Source organism: Herpailurus yagouaroundi, unplaced genomic scaffold (assembly GCF_014898765.1).
Source record: "Herpailurus yagouaroundi ecotype Mexico unplaced genomic scaffold, PumYag 29, whole genome shotgun sequence".
Classification (NCBI taxonomy): Eukaryota; Metazoa; Chordata; class Mammalia; order Carnivora; family Felidae; genus Herpailurus; species Herpailurus yagouaroundi.
The window spans coordinates 32,817,461-32,837,488 of NW_024412377.1; the positions used below are offsets into that span (position 1 = coordinate 32,817,461).

The window sequence follows — 20,028 nt, forward strand, 5'->3', positions numbered from 1 at the left end:
AAGTAAGGACGTTTTGTTGAGAAAATAAAGTTTGACTTTTACTTAAAGTAAAATGAAGAAGCAAATGCCATTTCTCATGTCATGACTTGGCAAGTTTACACACACACACACACACACACACACACACACATAATGAATCCCATTGTCTTTCTCTCATATTGTTCTTGACTCTATCCATGTTTTCTATTGTCCCAGTTTTAGGGATACCTGTAAAAAATGAGTAAGAAAGAGAAATTCAACAAGTGATCATTCCCAGAGTGCAGCCATACAAAATTGCTTATCAGAAAGTTGTTCTCTGTCAGGGGCCTGGAAGAAAGCTCGCGATTAGCTCACAGGTTACCACTGTATCCAGATGACTGTGCATTCTCTAGTCACACACTTAGGTAATCTGAAGGATAATGGTGGGATTGAAGACTAAATCTAGTAGTAATAAAACACTATTAGAAAATCTTTGTTACAATCTCAGAGTGTCTTGAGGGTTCCAGAAAAAGTGCCTGGTCTTGTATTTTATGCTTTAAAACTAGGGCTGTGCAGGGACAATTCCAATTAAGCAATCCTCCTGGCTTCTTTCCCTGGAAGCCTATTTCTTTCTTCCCATCTGTGATCTTTGTTCTTCTCTTTTCTGGTAAAACTGTTTTAGCCAGGTCAGCCAAGCTAAATGTCCCTGATTTACCAGCAGAGCCCTGGCTCTCACTATGGGGTCAAAGGGCAGGGTACAGAATTGCAAAACAGTGATCCTGAGCCCTTTAAAGCAGTTCTAGTCCCTGAAGCACTCTATCCTAAAGTAAACATGAGTTGAGAAATGATTAAATGTACAAATAATAGTAAGGCAAGCAACAGGAGGAGGAATCTGTTGATTTCTTCAATAGTACTTGAATATGCTTTTCCTCTGTAACTCTATTTCCCTGAGACCTCTCCACAAGTATTTCTCCCTTGGGTGATATGCCTGCGTTTGAACCATAAAGGTGAACCACAGAGGGCCATTGGAGGACTGACTGTCAAGAGAGGCCTCCAGGGGGGGCTGGTGGCAATTCTGAGAGGGAAGAGTAGTCGTTGGGAGGGCTTAATAGAAATAATTGGGGAGAACAAAGAGATCTACGTTTCTCCTGCCACACAACCCGACTGTGGCTCAACTGCAGGGACTGTGAGGCAGGCACAGCAGGAGCGCCAGCTGCTGAGCTGGGATCTTCTGAATGGAGAGGTCGCCTCTTTTTCAGCCCCCCAAGGAGGGCAGCAGCATTCACAGGATCAGGAACACAGCCCCATGGAGGTGGTATAATCAGTTAGTTGTATATGACAGTTGCTGAGTTTACATTAACATTTGTGATTCTAATGATAAATTTATTCATATTGTTAATACTTATACTGTATAGGGCACCTGGGTGGCTCAGTCGTTAAGCATCTGACTTCACTTCAAGTCATGACCTCATGCTGAATTTGAGTCCCACTTTGGGTGAGCTTGAGCCCCACCTCCGGTAAGCCCTGCTTCTCTCTCTCTCTCTGTCTCTCTCTCTCTCTCTCTCCACCCCTCATTCACTTGTGCCCTCTCTCTCTCTCTCTCCAAAAAATAAAAATAAAAATAAAAAACATTTATATTGTATAGGTAACATTTACTTAACAATGATTCTATTCTAGGTTTCTAAATGCTTTACATATACATTAATACACTTCATCCCCACAATAGCACCTTGAAGTAGATATCATTACCCTGATTTTACAGATGTGGAAATTGAAGTACAGAGAGGTTAGATGTTTTCCCCCAAGTTACACAACTTGTAAGGAGAGTTGCTGGGATGTGAGGAAAAAATGTGTTGGGAATTCTTGTCAAGAGAGAATCCTAAGATTAGGGTTTAGAGAGATAAAGTTTCAGTGGCAACGTGTGTTTCATGTGCCCGTTCTACCTAGTTTCTTTTCTTTTTAGATTGAAGTACAGTTGACACACAATGTTCTATTAGTTTCAGGTGTACAGCATAGTGATTCAATCGGTCTGTATGTTATGCTTTGCTCACCGTAAGCATAGCTACCATTTGTCATCATGCAACACTATTACAGTACCATGTTCTACCTAATTTCTATCGATCAGTGATGAGGAAGGCTCTTTGTTGGATGCTAGGTGGGATGGAGAATAGTGGTGGAGATATATAAATTAGTATCAGACAAAGTCCTGTGTCAGTGAGTTTATACTCATGTTGAGAATATCCTACAATTCCGAGGTGGCCCTGCTCAAATTCTGACTCTTTGCCCCACGTTTCAAAACTGTCTTGTACAATACTGTGGCTACTAGCTACACATGGCTACTTAAGCTTAACATTAAAAATTTAATTCCTCAGATAGACTAGCTGCATTTCAAGAGCTCAGTTGACACATGTGGCTAGTGGCTACCATATTAGTGTGGATATAGAACGTTTCCATCGCTGCAGAAAGTTCTAGTGGACGGTGCTCTTTTGAAAAGTCTTTTGACTTGAAATAACCTGCCAAAAGACGTCGACTAAACCCATACCTCTTATTTTCTTTTTCTTGTTCTGTTTCATATATGTTATGCTTGGGAACAGCTTCTGACTTCATTAAGAATTTAATGAAAGCCATTACCCTGAAAATGCACCTACACAATTATACACAGAAATTTGCATACAACATCGGTGGTATCATGGACTCTTTGTGTAATGTTTACCCCCTGGAGCTTAGTCAATGACCCCAAAACTTAGTGGCTTAAAACAACAAAGATATACTATATGGTTTTGTGGTTCAGGAATTCAGGAGGAGTTCAGCTTAGTGATTCTGGCTCAGGACTCTTATGAGATTGTAGTAGGGTTGCCAGATTTAGTAAATAAAAATACAAGATGCTCAGTTAAATTTTAATTTTAAATAAACAATAAATATTTTTTTTCAGTATAAGTATGTCTCATGTAGTAATCAGGGCATACTTTACTAAAAAATACTCATAGTTCACCTGAAATTCAAATTTAATTGGGCATTCTGTATCTTATCTCATAATCCAGTCAATGTGTCAGCTCAGGTTTTAATCGTCTGAAGACCTTCAGACCTGGGGAGGGCTCATGGATCTATTTCCAAGATTGCACATTAACATAGCTAGCAAGTTAGCTCTGGTTGTTTGCAGCAGATATCAGTTCTTTGCCACATGGAACTCTTTTGGGGCTGTTTGAGTATCCCCCTCACTTGGTAGCTGGATTCCCCCAGAGTAAGTGACTCAAGAGAGTTCAATACCATGTGTGATCTCACCTGGGAAATCACACTTTGTAATTTCTGAAATATTGTATTGATTGCACAGGTCATCTTTATTCATTGTGAGAGGGGACAAGATGAATATCAGAGACAAGAATCGCTGGAGGCCATCTTGGAGGCTGGCTCCATCTTCTAGAATTTAGACACAGAGTTCATAGCATATAAGTTCCAAGAGGGTAGAAATTTTCTATTTTTTTGGTTCATAGTCGTAGCCCTAGTAGCTATAACAATGCCTTGTAAATTTTAGGCACTCAATAAATATTTGTTAAATGAATGAATAAGTGGACTCTGGCCTAAAATATCTGACCTAAAAAATTCCTAGGGTCCCTAGGAGATCGGTAGGAACAAAAGATGCTTCCCCAAAGAGGTTGAGGAGGAAGAGATTAGAATATAGGTAACAGGAATTTGGAAAGGGATGCATCAATTTAATAATGTTGCTAATGAATGATCGTGATGGTTTGGTCGTGTCCAATGAGTACCAGCCTCTGTGTTAGAAACTTCTTGTTGTGTACATGATTTCATGTATGTAACCTTTCATGTAGGCATTGTGAAAAAGGGTCAGGAGTTATGATTCAGATGCTGTGAAGAAGATTAACACATGCATGCACACACACACGTACATGCACACACATACACACACACACACGCTATTCAAAGGAAGGAGTGCTCTGGGATGACAGAAAGAAAACCATGAGATTTAATACAATGCCAGAATGGGTCTTTTGTAGAAAAGTATCGGGCATAGCCTCGACACAAAAATTACAACCTGAGAAAGAACACACAGGTTCAAGTTTATTGTAAGACTGCTTTTTAGAAAGTAAAGCGTGTGGGTAGTAATTCAAGGCTGGCAGAGATAATACAGAACAGGGCTATGTGTGGCAATAACAGTAGTCCTTTTCTTAATGGCAGCAGAATTGTTTCCAGTTCTGTCATTTTTTGATATCTGCTGGGACATAATATTCCAGCTATGTGGCTGTCACTACTGAAATCACAGGTTATCCCTCAAGTGAATTTGTGGGGTTTACTTTTTACTAATGGAAGGTGGCAGGGAGACCATGGAGGGTAAGGAATATATCACTACTCCAAGATCCCTATGCTAGGCGCCATCTCTATCCTCAAAATGCTGCAAGTCTGTAGGTTGTGAGGATGAAGACAGGAGTCAGTTGTAGAAAAAGCCTAGCAGTTTATTTCCTGGTGGTTTACAGAAGGATGCTTATCTCTCTACACCTCCTCAGGAGCGTCTGCAAGGCAGCTTCGGCTGCTCTCTGGACACTGATACAGGGGTCTTGCCGAAGTGCTTGGAGCCCTGAAACAAAGAATAGCGAAGTTCAGTGAATGAGGAAAGCCAAGGCTCAAGCTCTGCCTCCCTGTGAGGCTCCATTGTTCAGGGTTAGCTCTATGCAGAGCCCTGGGTCCATGCTTACATTCCATGCCAACAGGTAGGATTTGGATTTGCAAGGTGAGGATCTATTTTAACACTGACATAGGGGAAGAGGAGATCCTGACCTTGTGATCAGTAGGTTTATAGACAATCAGAAAATAATGGTCTGTTGGGAATGATGCCTGCAAAGAGCTGGAGCTGGGGGTTGCTTTATACTCTGGAGAAATCCCAGGATCTAGGGAGCATTAGAGACAATAATGAGGTACTATGATTTTCAGTTTCTGGGCTCACATGGAACTTGGTGCATAATTAACTTCTCCTTCTCACAGATATTTCTCTGACAACAGGCTGCGCAGAAACTAGGGTTGGTACTCACGTGTGGTCAGTTGCTCTTTGTCTAATAACTGCACATATTGGTTGGTCAGATTGAGAACAATGGCATCTAAAATCAACAGGAGAAACAGGTGCTAATTTCGTTATAGAGGAAGAGGCCATGAAAAACTGGTCAGGTTAGGCTCTGCTCCTGGTCAGAAGTTAAATGGTCTGGCTAGTGAATGAGCAAACTCTATGACTCCCTTTGTGCCCCCAGAATGATGCTGGGCTAATGTCTATTGGGTGTTAAGTGTCATGTGTGGAAGTGGTCCCTCGGCCAATGTGCATTTGGGAAAGTTCACCCGGTGTCCTCGCAGGGCATGCCGGTTGTTGTCAGGGTTTCTAACGTGTGTAAGATATGATCCCTGTCTTCAAAAAGTTTACAGTGTAGCTGGGGGGATCATATACATGATCCAATAAGGAATCCTTATGTTTTAACTAAGTCTTACAGGTGGCCCATTCACAGTGGGCTGGATTAGTTGGAACTGGCTTCAGGATAAATTTTAGAATTTCATGATAGAAGATCCTGAGGGATTCACTTACTTTCCTCTTTTATTTTATAGATCAGACAAAAAGGCAACACAGAGAATTTAAGTGAATTGTCCAGCATCACAGAGCAGAGCCAAGGTCTGCTGGCCTCTTGACCCACACACTTTCCACTTTTATCATGTTGCTGCTAAAACTCTCAGCTTCGGGGCGCCTGGGTGGCGCAGTCGGTTAAGCGTCCGACTTCAGTCAGGTCACGATCTCGCGGTCTGGGAGTTTGAGCCCCGCGTCAGGCTCTGGGCTGATGGCTCAGAGCCTGGAGCCTGTTTCCGATTCTGTGTCTCCCTCTCTCTCTGCCCCTCCCCCGTTCATGCTCTGTCTCTCTCTGTCCCCAAAATAAATAAACGTTGAAAAAAAAAATTTAAAACTCTCAGCTTCAACTGAGCTTAAAAGGTTTACCATGGCTTATGTTAAGGGACAATGCAAAAGAAACCATTTAGGCAGTGGCAGCCGGCTGGGAGCAAAAACTCAGGCAAAAGAAAGAGTGATGACTTGGAACCAGAGAAGCATGAGGGCCCAGTAGGGAGGAGGGTCTAGTAGGAGGAGAGGAGGTGTTGGGAAGTCAGAAGATGTTTGCAAAAGAGAACAAGTTGGTTCCTTTGAGGGAAGATGTTCCAAGAGGTAAAATGAATTCCTTTCTGGCATTTCTTTTTTGGTCACACCAGTCATACTTGTGTTCATGCTAGAGTAGCTTCCAGTCAAAGCAAAAGTGGATGGGAAGGAGCAACATAACTGAGTAGGGAGTGCAGATGTGCCCTCACCTGTGAGTTTGACAGCAGCACTCCGGATCATCTCCCAGTTGCTGCTGAAGAAGGTGAAAGAGTGTGTGTGGAGGATCCACAGGATTTCCTGGTTTCTCTTTGCCTAAAAGAGATGTATTTTACAAAGAGGACAAAGAGGGAAAGTGACTCTGTGTGAAATTTGGCACCCTCTAGGTCCTGCAAAAGGAAATCTAAAGACCAGTGAACACTCACAGAGCCATTATTTTACTGGGATATGTCTTCTGGCCATTTCAAACCTGAATTTAATCAGAAAAGTACTGGGGGAGGGGGGGGTGGGCGGGTAGGAGCACCTGGGTGGCTCAGTCAGTTAAGCATCCAACTCTTGATTTCTGCTCAGGTCGTGATCTCATGGTTCATAAGTTCGAGCCCTGCATCAGGCTCCATGCTGCCCATACAGAGTCTACTTGGGATTCTCTCTCTCCTTCTCTCTCTGCTCCTCCCACAGGCATGCTCTCTCTCTCTCTCTCTCTCTCTCTCTCTCAAAATAAATAAATAAATAAACTTATAAAAAAGAAAAGTCCTGGGGCTTTTGGGACTAATCAACAGATGGGTTTCAGGAATCTTGAAGAACAGATCCCAGTCAGGACTTGGAAAAGAGCAGAGAGTAATGTGGCAGGACACCAAGAATCATTGCTGTCCCTCCAAGACAGTTCTGACTCTGGCCAGAGATCCTTGCTGTGTTGTTTGCTTGTCTGGGATTTGCCTGGACTCTTGGCTATGGCTTTGCAGGCAGCATTTACTGCATGCTCACCAGTTTCACACAGAGTTGCCGGTAGAAATCTCTGGCCCTTGGTAGATCCTGACCATCGAGGAGATGATCTAACACCCCATAGAGTTCCTGAAGGCCCAGAAAAGGGATGCAGATGATCAGGACATCACGGCAAGCCTAAGAAACAGAGTTCTTTGAGTCACAGTCCAGAATACTGGATTGTCTTCTGGAAGAGTGGGGTGCTGCCTAGGGCTGGGAGAGTGGTAGTGGATGCCTGCAATGTGAGGGGCTTACGATCTATGCTGGCACCTTCCCAGATTCAAGGATGGAAGAACAATCTGAGAGAGAGGGCAAGAAAGAACCTAGGGCTGGAGAAGCAGTTTTCAGGTCTAGTTGGGAGTGGTGGCCTCAGATCTGGCTTCTGGTCCAGCTCGACCAGCTCTCCTGGCACTTCTGGCCAAGGGGTGGGGGGTCAAAGGGGTGGGGTGGAGGTGCGGGTGTCTGTGCAAGCACCACTTACAGTTCCAATCTTGGGATTGGGATCCCAGAGGTGGAGAAGGAATGAAATCATGCTCTTTTTTATTTCTTCCGCAAAAAAAATCTTCCACCTTCTTCCTGTTAGGGATGCCAGATTCTCAAATAAGAAGATGGCAGTCAGTCTCACATCATCCTGCTCCTGTGACGACAGATGCATGTCATGGGTGAGTCCCCATCACAGGCTATTCCCAGCCGTTGTCCACCCCCCACCCTGCCCTGTCCCACTTCAGCAGAGGGAGGCTGTGCCCCGGGCACTGGTGCGCTCCAGTCACTGCCCTCATGTGTGCCAAGAACACTCTTTCTTTTCCAGAAGCTCTGCACTCACACTCCACGAGTTTAAATGACCATGGGTCTGGGACTTGGTTTCTGTCAGTTGAGTAGCTACTGGGGAAACATGACCACAGGGATGGTAAACAGGCCAGGAAGGGTTCCTGCTTATGTATTTTATACAAATTAGCCCGACTGCACCACTAGCCTAGACTTATGGGGCTTCAAATCTAAATTGCCCAAGGCCTAAGGGTCTTCTCCAAGGTCCCAAATACTTTCCAATATGATGAAAGGCAACTCGGAAGATCCTTGGTCTCAGAGACAGAGAATAAACAAATAGTGCTTAGCCCTACCCTTGCATATAAGAAGTTCTGGAACATCCTTGCTTGTTGTCCAGGATGGTTAGACAATGATTTTAAGAACCAAAGGGTGAGGTGGTGGAGAAAGATGGTCTTCTATCATCCCCCAAACCTTGCTGATATTGTTCATAGCTCTAACAAACACTGATGGATTTTCTGGAGGTTCTTCTTTTTTTCCTCCCAGGTCCAGAAAAGTAGTTTAAGATACCCATATAAAGGCAGAGTGATGAAGGGAAAAGTTGTTCTGAGTAGCAGAATATTATATTTTGGATTAGCGATAAACAAGGGCCAACTTTTGAAAAGCATCCCCACGAATATGAGGGGGAGAAGATAGAGAAGTATTAATTTTGGTGGCAAGATGGAATGTATCAGAAGTGGGCACAGAAGCAAAAATGACAGAAAAAAGGAAGTTAATAAAGATCTTCCAGAAAAAAGAAAGACGGCTGGTTGGGACAAGGCCAGAAAAGTTAAATGAATACATGAGACGTGACCTTGTATAATGGAAAAAGAAGTAGAAATTTCGATGTACTAGAAAAAAAAATTTTTTTTTAAGTTTATTTATTCTGAGAGAGAGAGGGAGAGAGAGGGTTGGGGAGGGGCAGAGAATCCCAAGCAGGCTCTGCAATGACAGCTCGATGTGGGGCTCAAACTCACAAACTGTGAGATCATGACCTAATCAAGAGTTGGACGCTTTACTGACTGAGCCACCCAGGTGCCCCTAAAGGTTTTCTTTTCAAGTAATCTCCACACTTAACATGGGCTTGAACTTATATCCCTGAGATCAAGAGTTGCATGCTCTTCTGACTGAACCAGCTATGCTCCCTAAAAGGTCTCTTTTTAGAAAAAAGAAAGCAAATGAATAACAAAATACCTAAAAAGGTATTTACTTTTTTCAAAATCTTTAAAATTTTCCCAAATCAAATAATAGGACCTAATGATAGGTTAAGGAATGATCAACCAGTTGGATGATGAAAAAGCAGAAAAGAAGCAATGAACCTGTTGTAGGTGCTGGGAAAGATCCTAGAGTTTAGTGTCCTTGTTTCAAGTTGAGAGAGTGGAGTTATAGAGAGTAAGGTGGCTGCTCAGGGACGGGGATGGGCGCAAGCAGGGAATGGAGCATGGCATGGCAGCCATATTTTCTGTTCTGCCCCTTCACTGAAGTGTCACCATGTTTTAAGAATTCCAACAAAGTGCTTAAATATTGAAAGAAATGGAGGGGGGAAGAAGTTTGGAGATTATAGAATTTTATGCTTAATATATAGATTAAAACTGCATGGGCAAGGTTTCATAGAGTATAAATTTATTTGTGAGAAGAGAGCATTGCCAGAGAAAAAAATAGCATGGCATTACTAAGACCTAAGTTTTATCAAACTTCACTTTTATACAAATATGATGGAATTAATACCTATTAAGGATGAGAAAGTGCTAACCTAACAACCAGCAAGACTTTAGTTTTTTTTTTTTTCTTTTGCATAAGCCTGAGAAACATTATGTTGACCACAAAACTCATAGGTGATTATTGCAGGCTCAGATCCAAGAGAATTATCATCACTGGACCAACAACAGCCTGGGGAACCTAACAAACAGGTGGGGGCCCTGAAGGGGTTGCTTCAGCTCTTTGTTGTCGAAGATTGTCATCAATGATCTGTGTAATGGAAAAAAAAGAGAAAAGAATATCTTTGTTATTTTACAGAAGATACATCATTGGAAGATACAACATTGAGTGGGAGCCAAGAAAGCAGTTTTGAGGACAAGATGAGAATTAAAAAGTAATGTTGGTAACATTGGAGAAGGTAGCTGGAAACAAGCAGAAAGCTGCTGTCAAAGGAAACTAAAAAATACAAAACTGGAGAATTATTGACTGTGGGTATATATTACAGACTAAAATCCAGAAGTCTATACAGTTAACGGATTGTCAAAGAGTCAGGAGGAAAGGGCAAGAGTTAAAAAAAAAAAAATTGGAGTGGATAAATAAAAAAAATCAGACCTGAGAGGTAATTTTTCTTCAGGTTGCATTCAATACTCTGCAGGCCACATCTAGAGATACAACACAGTCACTGGCTTGTAAAATATTTAAGGAGCTGAAAAATTAGGTTTATTATGAATAATGAAGGAAATGAAGACTTTTCAGTCTGGAGACTAGAAGGTAGAAAGGTAATTTAATCAAGCCTTAATGTTTAAGAGGAGGAAACCAGCAGTTTTCCATCTCCTCTGACAACAAACATGAGGAAACAGTTTTCGATTATAAAAAACAGATATAAGTTGGAGGTGAAAGAGATTTTACACTGATGACGGTGAATAAGCCAAAAATAATAATAAAATCTAGTTTTCTGGAAGGTATAAAGGAAAATGACTTTCCTCTGTTCTAGGGTCACCAACTGATCTTTTTTGAAATTTATTTCTAGGCTATTGACTAGATTGGGGGTTGGCAAGTTCTTTCTGTAAAGGGCCAGACAGTAACTAATTTAGACTTTGGGGGCCATATGGTTTCTGTAACAGCTAATCAACTCTGCAGATGAAGTGTGAAAGCAACCGTAGACAATATGTAACCGGTGAGCGTGGCTGTGCTCCGAATAAAACCTAATTTATGAAAAGATGCTCGGGGCGGGATTTGGCCCACTGGCTATAGTTTATACCGACTCCTCGATGAAGTGAACCACGCAAGCATTTTGAACCTTTGAATCTTGATGTGGAAAAGAGTGTTGGAGATGACAAGGTCTTTACTGGGGCCTTTGTTCTGTGTTGAGTTCTGTGGTAATTTTTGGGAATGACACAGGAGAGAGAGGAAAGCTGTGAAAGGGAATATACGTGAGGGTATTGCCCTTATGGGCAAGTGGAGCTCAATCCTTGTGATGGGTGAGGAAGCTGGGAAGTTTATTTGCAAACTTGTGTTTCTTATTGTTTATTTCCTGTTTGTTCTCATTTGTCTGGCCCACCCTGCTCAGAGCAATCCTGATTCCCAGGCCAGAGAGTACCCGCAGGCCGAGAGAGAGGCAAGAAGCCAGCAGCCTGCATAAGAACTGTACAAGTGACCTCTGTGCAGGTGACCTGTGTGCGGGTGACCACAGGGGAAGGCCAAGGAATATGGATGGGACACCAGCATTGCCTGCTACCAGCACCACCTGAATCTCTTTCTGTTCACTCACTCCTGGGAGGGCAGAATTCTGAACAGACTCACTTACGTCTTCAAAGAAGGTTCTAGTTTGCAGCACTATTTCTTTGAAGTAGAAGCTCACATCCCGGTCTGTGAGCAGCTCCAGGATCTTTTTTAGAGCCTTCAAGCTTTCACAGACAACCTCGGTGCGGGCCAGGTGATATAGGCCTCTGATGATAGATTCCAGTATCATCTGCTTATGCTTCTTCACCTATTTGGAAATAAGGTCTCGTAATCTTGAAAACTGCTCTCTGTGCATCTAGAATAGGGTAGGAGACTCCCAAGGAAACTGGAATTCTGTTAGGGTCACATACACTTCAACTCCAGAGATACCACTGTAGCAATTTCTTTTGGATTTTTACTTAATTGCTATACAAGCACGAGATGTGGGTTAGTAAATAATTATTTTAAACTCTGATTAAGTGTCCCCCGCACCTACCCCAACTCCCTTTACCTTGTGAGGGGCTCCAGAAGTTGTATTACCAAGCCCTCGGATGGCCATTTGCCTCAAAATGGCGTTGGAGTCCCAGGCACTCTGATCCATCAGGATCAGCACTTCCCGTAGATTCCCATGCTTCCAAAGGATCGGCTCCTTCATGAGCTGAAAACAACCACTTCACCCCTTTAGTTAAAGGAGTGGCCTCTCTTCAGGAGAATGATAAGTGCATCATAACTACAGTTAAAGACTAGCACCCGGCTGCTCTTGGAGCAGGGGGGAAAGCCCTCAGGTGAATCAGCAAGTCTGGCAGAAAGGAATCTCTCTATTTGAGCAGCCCACAGACCAAGGTTACATGGTGATGAGAACCACACTACCCAGTTAAGTAGGATGTCTCTAATCTAAATGGAAAAACAGGAAAACGGGAGTTACTGGCAATGTTCTTTCTCCGGGTTGTCTGGGACAACCTTTATGGCAGGGTGTGAGGGGACAGTAATATAGTTCTTGGTTACTTTTTGTTTTGTCCCTGTCATATCTATCGTCCACCCTTCTCTGTCCTGGGAGGTTGGTGCCGGCAGACTGGAGTGAAGGAAGAGGTTTGGGTGAGTTCTTTTTCCTCTCTCGTTCCCTTCTCAGGTACTGTATTTCTGGCGGCGGCTGAATCTCAGTACTACCAAAGCTCTCCTGAAGGGCCCTCTTCTGTGGTTCCAGCTCCCACTGAACTGCTGACCCTAAGAGAAATGCCCCCAAGGGGACCCAGAGAGCCTGCTGGGCAGTGACATGACTGTTCTCTCTTGCCTCAGAGAAGAAAGCTGTGCCGGTTATCCGGTAGTTCTCCGAGGAGGAGGTGAGAGATGCAAACAGTTGCTCCATGATGTCTAGTATGACTCCATGTTGCCACAGCGCCATGCTCCTAGAAAATGCAAGGCTCCAATTGTAGCAGAGACTTTTTTCTTTCTAAACAATGGAGGAGATTTTAGTCTATTTCTCTCTCAGGGAAATAAATGATCTCAAAAGGAATGTTCCATGAAAGAGCACTAAGGATTTGGGCTCTTCCCACCGTCCCTTCCCATCTGCCTTTGCTCTTTCTTCCCTCTTTTTTCCCCTGGACTACAGATCCTTGGTGAGTCCATTGCTTCCAGTAAAGTTGCCTACATGGCAGTTTTTACTCTGTTTTTAATTTTTCTCCTTTGTATCCAGTTCTCGAATGTCCACACATTACCTGGCCAGTGCACATACTCCTACATGGTGGGAACTGGGGCTGCTGAGAAAGGTCCATAAGTTGTCCCCCTCATCAGATTCCTTGGCAAGGCCCTCTTTCATGGCTTGGGCTTGCACACACTTCAGAGTTGTGATTGAGAGCCTGAAGGAGACAGTGGGCACCACAAAAGTAAGTCAACCCCATACAGGGAGTTGCGAATCCCAAGTTCACTCTTTCTGTTCCCCACAAGGCTGCTTCACCCTGGATTAATGGATGTTGTGTGAGGGAAAAAACCAGACAGCCTGATCTCACACTTCAGTTTTGGGGCCAAAGGGGACACTGAGGTGATTTGGACCAGTAAATAATGCCACAAAATTTTGTTAACCTCTCATGAGAAAATAAAGCCCTAAAGATGGAAAGTGCCAAATACTGTATTTCACTGATTCTGAAACAGCCCTTCAGAAGCAGGATGCGGCTTGCAATGGATAGTGTGTTATGACAGTTGGCCAGACAGCAGTTGTGGTGTAGTTGTTATTACCAGTGCGTGCACACGAACATGCATGGATTTAGGCACGGTTGTTTATACTGTTGTCATTTTGGCAACATTGTGTTATTGGAACTACATGTGTTGGGTCTAACCGTTGTTTAAAATGTCTTTACAAAGTGGATTTGAGGGGTGCCCGGGTAGCTCAGTCTGTTAAGCGTCTGACTTCAGCTCAGGTCATGATCTCTCAGTCTGTGAGTTCGAGCCCCGCGTCGGGCTCTGTGCTGACAGCTCAGAGCCTGGAGCCTGCTTTGGATTCTGTGTCTCCCTCTCTCTCTACCCCTCCCCACTCACACTCTGTTCCTCAGAATGAATAAACGTGAAAAAAAAAGATTAAAAAAAAAACTAAGGTGGATTTGACATTGGAATGAAAAGTTATGCAAAAGGGCACAGAAACAGAGCGTTGTGATGTAGGATCAAAATGTGCACCTAATAATTCTCAAAGAGCTCTTTGAATAAATACATAGTAAAAAATTTAAAGTATCACAAAGCATTGATTCATGGCTTAATCAGGATTCTTTCTTTCTTTTTCAATAGTGCACAAAATAATTTTGCTTCCTTCAATTGGTGATATCTTAAATTTAATAAAATATGGTATTTATTTCTATTTTTCTTCTTTCCTTGGTGGCGTTGACTATCCCAGAATTCCAGCTTGCTTTGAAGGGTCTCAAAGAAAGAAAACAAATGGAGCAGGACAGGCTCTCTATGGAAGCAAACAGAGCTGCTATTCGTTGTTATGTGACCATTCTGGGCAACTGTGCTGGGTACTGCTCAGGGAGGAAGAGCAACAGGGCTCAAGGGCAGTGTGGAGACTCGTTGCCTCATGGGTAGTTGAGGCCACGCCAGGAGGCATAGGCGTTGACTAACAGAGCCCCTCGTCTAGAGTCTGGGGTCCAGACAGCTCTGGCAGGCCCTCTGGCCTGGCCATTTACCTGCAGGGGTCTGCGGTCTGCTGCCGTTCTCCCTGTGGCATCACCCGCCGCCTGCGGCTCAAGGTGGAAGTGGGCATTTTCTGGCCCAGTGTGCAGCTGACCAACTTCAGGAGAAGAGTGAACACCTCCGGGTACAAGCTTGTGACAGGGGTGCCTGCCGATACCACTTCATACATAGCACAGGCCGCCTGAGGGGAGAAAGGACTTCATGGTCAAGCAGGCTCCTGTCCTCCAAGGACATCTCCCTGGTCTGACCTTCAAGTTGTTTTCTCCCCAAAGGATTGCTTTCCAAGTTGACCGCACTCATACTCGAAACGAAACGAAACGAAACGAAACGAAACCAAACCAAACCAAACCAAACCAAACCAAAACAAAACACAAAAAATGCCAGAAAAGAGGGTGTATTTGTTTGGAAACTTCTCAGCTCATACTATGTTTCTCTCTCAGGACTGTTATGTTCGGCAACTCCAAACTCTAGGGGGCACCAGTCAGGTGAAATGAAATCTTTTCCAGCATTGAGGTCTTTCAAAGGGGTGCTCTGGCTATCTTAAGACTAATTTGTAAATACAGACCCACAGATTTTCTTTGGGAGGATGAGAAATTTGCTTCTAAAAGTGATCAGCCACAGACAAAATTGCTGCCATATTTGTCCAACTAACTCCAATTAACTGGAGCCGATTTAAAATCAGGGTATAAGAGGGGAAGAAGTATGATTAATGCTGCATCACCAAGTTCCAGGTGGGGACAGACCATGGAGTGGGACACAATTCCAGGTATGTGATGGGTTGTCCAACTCACTGAAATCGCCTCCAGCCCAGCTACGTCATCTTCTAATTCATTCTCAAGTTTGTCTGTTAAGGCTCTCAAGAGCTTACCGCTGGAGGCTGTGTTCTCAGCCAGAGCCTTCCACAATGTCCTTGTGTCCCTAGGGTGGTAAGCCAGGAAGCTGATAAGAAACAACTCTTTGGAATATGAGCTTTTTCATCTGTTCCCCTCTAAAACCACATTATGACTAATCAAAATTTCAAGGACAGATGGCGATGCTAACATGCCCGGAGATGATAAGGATGTGTTATTTAACAGTCCAGCATTCTGGACTTGGGTTACTGAGGTTTGTTAATGTCCTTTAAGGCACAAACCTCTCACATAGGTGAAATTCAAGGCAACCAGAAAGAAGAGAAATACTCATTTTCTAATATTCACTTATTCCTATGATGTATTTTTTTAAAAAAAGAAATCTTATCATATTAGGAGGATATGTATATGAAAAACACTTGGAAAAACATTATTTATGATTTAAACACCATTTTTGAACTTATTATTTAGGTGAGATGTTCTCAACCTTTCTTTTTACTCTCTTTCTCTCAAACCACAAATTCTTCCTCAGTGCGGATTAGCATTTCCTGGGAGAAGGAATGAGCTCAGTTAGAATCTACCTGTCAAAGGGCAGAGGCTTCTGTAAAAGGTTAGCAACAACTGCATCCATGTGAAAGCTGGCTATCTGAGAGATGGCTTCCAGCATAAACTGAAAACTTTCCTCCTTTTGTCTGAGGACTGGCATGTGATAGTAAATCATGTTCAAGATCTCCAACAGCTAAAAAAAAAACAAAGTCCAAATCAAACATTAAATTGCCATTTTCCCTCTACTATATGGCTTAGGACACATATAGTCAGCATGTTAATCATGGGTAGTTGATGAATTATATAATAATGTTAGAAACACTAGTTAATTCTATGCATGGCCTATCTCTTACTCACGAGGGCTGTAGGTATATTGGGTATTTATTCCTAAGTCAATGTAGCAAATATTTAGTGAAAGACTGCATTATGCCAAGTGTTGTGCTAGGCATTGTGGGGGATTTACCAAAGAGGAATATGATGTAGCCCTTTCTCAAAAGGAATGAATGTTCTAAGAAAGAATACCAGCCATATATCCAAAGGCCTGTGCGCCAGGCAGTATATGGCAAATGGTACACAAGAGGTTCGCAAGATTGTGAGGGAACCCAGAAGTAACTGAGGTCACTTTGGAGGGACACCTGATGTGGGTCTTGAAGGATATATAGAAATTTCAAAAGGCAAGGTGGGGATGGTGGGGAAAGTCATCCTCATCCCAAAGAAGAATATAGATAAAGATGTAAAATAAAAAAGCATGATAATGGATGAAGCACAAAAGATTTTTAGAGCAGTGGAAGTATTCTGTATGTTACTGCAATGGTGGATATGTGCAATTACACGTTTGTCAATACCAACAGTTAACTTTAAGGGAAACTGTGGACTTTGAGTGATAATAATGTGTTGATGTAGGTTCATCGATTGTAACAAATGTACCACCATGTTGTAGGATGTTGATGGTAAGGGAGGATACATGTGTGTGGGGAGAGGAGGTACAGGGCTCTATGCCCAATTTTGCTGTGAGCCTAAAACTGCTCTAAAAAAAAAAAAAAAATATATATATATATATATATATATATATATATATATATATATATAAACTAGCATGAGAGCATGGGCCCAAGCAAATATGGAAAACATTTCTGGAACAAGAGAATGGTCCAGTTTGGAACACAGAGAAAATGAGGGTGATAAGAGAAGATAACTTGACAGAAAAGATGAAGCCAGATCCGAGAGAACACTGAAGGTCACCTTCCAAATTTGGATGTGAATCTGTGGGCAGCAGGAAATGATATTATACATTTGGATTTTTGACGTGGAGAAGGGCATATCTATCTGCTAGTAGCTTTGCTTCTAGTAGATATTTCTCTTGTTTATTTTGGATAGATATTTTTAGGTTAAACATGACATTTACTCTGAATTAAAATTCTTTAAACATAAATATCTGGCAAATATGATTACCACAGAGTCCCATTAGGGGAGGATTTAGGTCCCTATTGCTCCCTTTTAATGCCAAACACACAAATACAACAACATTCCAAATTTATGAAGCTTTGATCTTCCCATGTCCAGTATAATGCCTGCCACATAGTACACACTCAGTAAAATTTTTAAAAAACTGATTGGAGAGTAATTAGCACAGAAATAATTTCTAAAGGTCATACTTTGGAGAATTCTTTAATTTAGGGTGGTTGACTCCGGGACATGGGGACCATAACTTCTTTCACCTGTAGGAGGTGCCTTCATTGAGTTAAAGATTCTCTTCCTCCTTATTAATCTTTGAATTGCCTGAATTTTGTTTCCAACCTCAAGAGAAAGGCTAGAGCATCCCCATTTGGAGCTCTTAACCAAGCTTCCTGAGCTCAAATCCTTTTCACTCTGCCTAACTCTCCAGCTGGGAGTAAGGACTAAGGACTTTCCCTCAATCAGTTCTTCAATGACACCTTCCTTACCAGAAAACAAACCCCAAGGTGTGTGGAAGAGAAGCCTGAAGAGAGGCAGTGGAATTAGAAACTCTACTGATCCTCAGTGGTCATCCCAAAGGTGATCCACACAGTCACCCTCATCCTTATAGATCTAACAGTCCAGTTTTCCAGAATCCAAATGCCCTTGGTTCAGAGCTGCTGTCTCTGGCCAAAGAGTCACAGTTGAGAAAGACTTTTTGATCACAGACTAGAGAGGCAATTGAGACAGGCTGAGACAACATGAGCCTGGTTGTTAATACACAAGTTGGGTCTCTGCTGAGGCCTCCCGAGGCTATGCATGCTCTTGCTTATTTCCCAACAGAGGACAAACTGGGAAGTAGCAATCAACTTGGCATTTCAGAAGTGTTAGAATTCTGCTCAATGGTCAAACTGGCTGTCAGTTCACCTGTTCTTCCAAAGCAGCTCCCTGCTCCTTCAGGGCAGCAACCATCCATATGCCACAGGCCTTTGTACAGGTGGGGTTAAGGGTCTCCAGACCATCCAGGGTTTCCTCCAGGAACATTAGAATTTCTTCATTTGGGATGAGTTTACTGACAATCTGAGAATGTACCCAGAAAGATTCATGTTATCAATCACCTCACTTCATACAACATGCTGCTACTGTTTGTTTTAAGATATTGGAAACCACTGGAATTTCCAAACAGCACATGATTGGAACTATAGAAACTACTAAAACAGATAGAGACAATACCCTACAACCTCTAGGTAAACTTTTCCTACAGTTGCCCTTTTATCATTTTATATTTATTGAAACCCAAGCCTCCTGAGGCAATTTCTTCTCCAAGCTTATAGTGTACTCCACAAGGGAAAAATAATGTATAAATTTTGTATAACAATTTATATGATATAAATTACTTCAGCATACAGTTCATATATCACAGAAATATGTCTTAGGTATGCCAAAGAATAGCTAAGGCTTGGGAATTTAGGAAAGTCTATCACCAGGTACTAAGTGCCATGCTGAATAACAGGTGCCTCACAGTTTCCATAAAAGTATGAATTGTTATAATCCCTGTCTTTTACTCTTTCATGTTTCAAAATTAAGAGTAGTCAAAAGTTCTAGAAAATAAAAACTTTGCAATTTGGTCTCTAAGTACAAGAACTATACAGAATGGGTGATAGCAGTGTGTGAGTATGAGTGTGCATGTGTGTGTGTGTGTGTGTGTGTGTGTGTGAACACATACGCATGCGTGCATGAGTCCTAATGAAAAGGCAGGCAGGCAGGTGAAAAGTTAGCAGTTTGAATGAATTCCAGGAACATTGTCTGGGGCTTTAACCAAGCAAGATGGTTGTGATTATGAGTTTGTAGGTATGAAAACATTACTCTTTACAACTGACTTCCCTCTGCATTAAGTGACCTGATGATTGATATTTAATAGTAATGTTCTTGAAAGGAAATGAGTCCCTTTTCATGAATAGTTGCATGTCTCAACCAGTTTCTGAGTCATTTTTGTTCCAAGATCAAGGGACCAGACTGCCGCATCTGTTCTATGTAACACCAAATACCTGCTTGGGCTCCAAACTCAATGGTTATCTGTTTTTTCCTCATATTGGTATGGATGATGGTTTAGCAAGAAAGGAAGGAGGGGAACTCATGTTTTTGGGTACTTATCATGCATTAGACACTTTCTTAGGCATTTGACCTATGTTTCCTCCGTGCCCCTCAACTGGCCTCTCTCCCTTATTCTGGACACTTTCTTGTTGTTTCTGCTGCTGTCACTTTAGTCCAAGCCACCTCCTTGTAGTTTCCTCCAAACTGACCTCATTAATTTCACTCCTGCTGGCCTGTATTGTAGTATGAACACAGCAGCCAGATGACCCTCTGAAATAGAAGTCTGATCATGTTCCTTCTTGCAGGAACACACCTAGCCCATACAGGGCTTGTGCAAATTAGGAAAAGACACCTGTCCTCAAGACAGTTCACTTCTCTCTGTAAGTATATGGTCATAAAGACTGATTTTGTTGGACCTTTTGCTGCCATCTGTGGATAACTACCTTAAAATACATAAATATCTACAATGTTTACATTAAGAATGATGCTGCCTCACATGAAGAGGCCCTTGTGCATTTCGTATCTGGCACAATTGGACATAGTGCCCCGACTTATGCTCAAAACCCTGTGCTGGCTTTTATTTCCAACTGGAGTAAAAGTCAAAGTCTTTGGAGCATCTGGGTGGCTCAGTCGGTT

At 42.5% G+C, this 20,028-nt stretch overlaps 1 protein-coding gene and 1 long non-coding RNA gene across 3 annotated transcripts in view; one reads left to right on the top strand and one right to left on the bottom strand.

Moving 5' to 3' along the window:
* Positions 1-4,013: 4,013 nt before the first annotated feature.
* Positions 4,014-20,028, bottom strand: part of MROH2B (maestro heat like repeat family member 2B) — a 67,755-nt gene continuing 51,740 nt past the window's right edge. The window contains exons 27-39 of one of the 2 annotated variants that reach the window (XM_040496091.1): positions 18,226-18,378; positions 15,900-16,057; positions 15,262-15,388; positions 14,464-14,651; positions 13,009-13,149; positions 12,585-12,699; positions 11,805-11,951; positions 11,379-11,561; positions 7,554-7,709; positions 7,076-7,210; positions 6,304-6,406; positions 5,001-5,066; positions 4,014-4,549 (exon numbers count right to left, since the gene is read on the bottom strand). In XM_040496091.1, coding sequence (XP_040352025.1) covers positions 4,443-4,549; positions 5,001-5,066; positions 6,304-6,406; positions 7,076-7,210; positions 7,554-7,709; positions 11,379-11,561; positions 11,805-11,951; positions 12,585-12,699; positions 13,009-13,149; positions 14,464-14,651; positions 15,262-15,388; positions 15,900-16,057; positions 18,226-18,378 — 1,779 coding nt within the window. In that variant the 3' untranslated portion in view covers positions 4,014-4,442. Of the gene's footprint in view, positions 4,550-5,000; positions 5,067-6,303; positions 6,407-7,075; positions 7,211-7,553; positions 7,710-9,729; positions 9,842-11,378; positions 11,562-11,804; positions 11,952-12,584; positions 12,700-13,008; positions 13,150-14,463; positions 14,652-15,261; positions 15,389-15,899; positions 16,058-18,225; positions 18,379-20,028 lie in introns of those variants that run through there. The other variant, XM_040496102.1, reaches the window with a different exon arrangement.
* LOC121044111 (uncharacterized) lies at positions 5,075-10,142 on the top strand. Its single transcript, XR_005797136.1, has 4 exons — positions 5,075-5,623; positions 7,656-7,734; positions 9,674-9,783; positions 9,890-10,142. It is a non-coding gene; the product is annotated as an uncharacterized LOC121044111 (long non-coding RNA).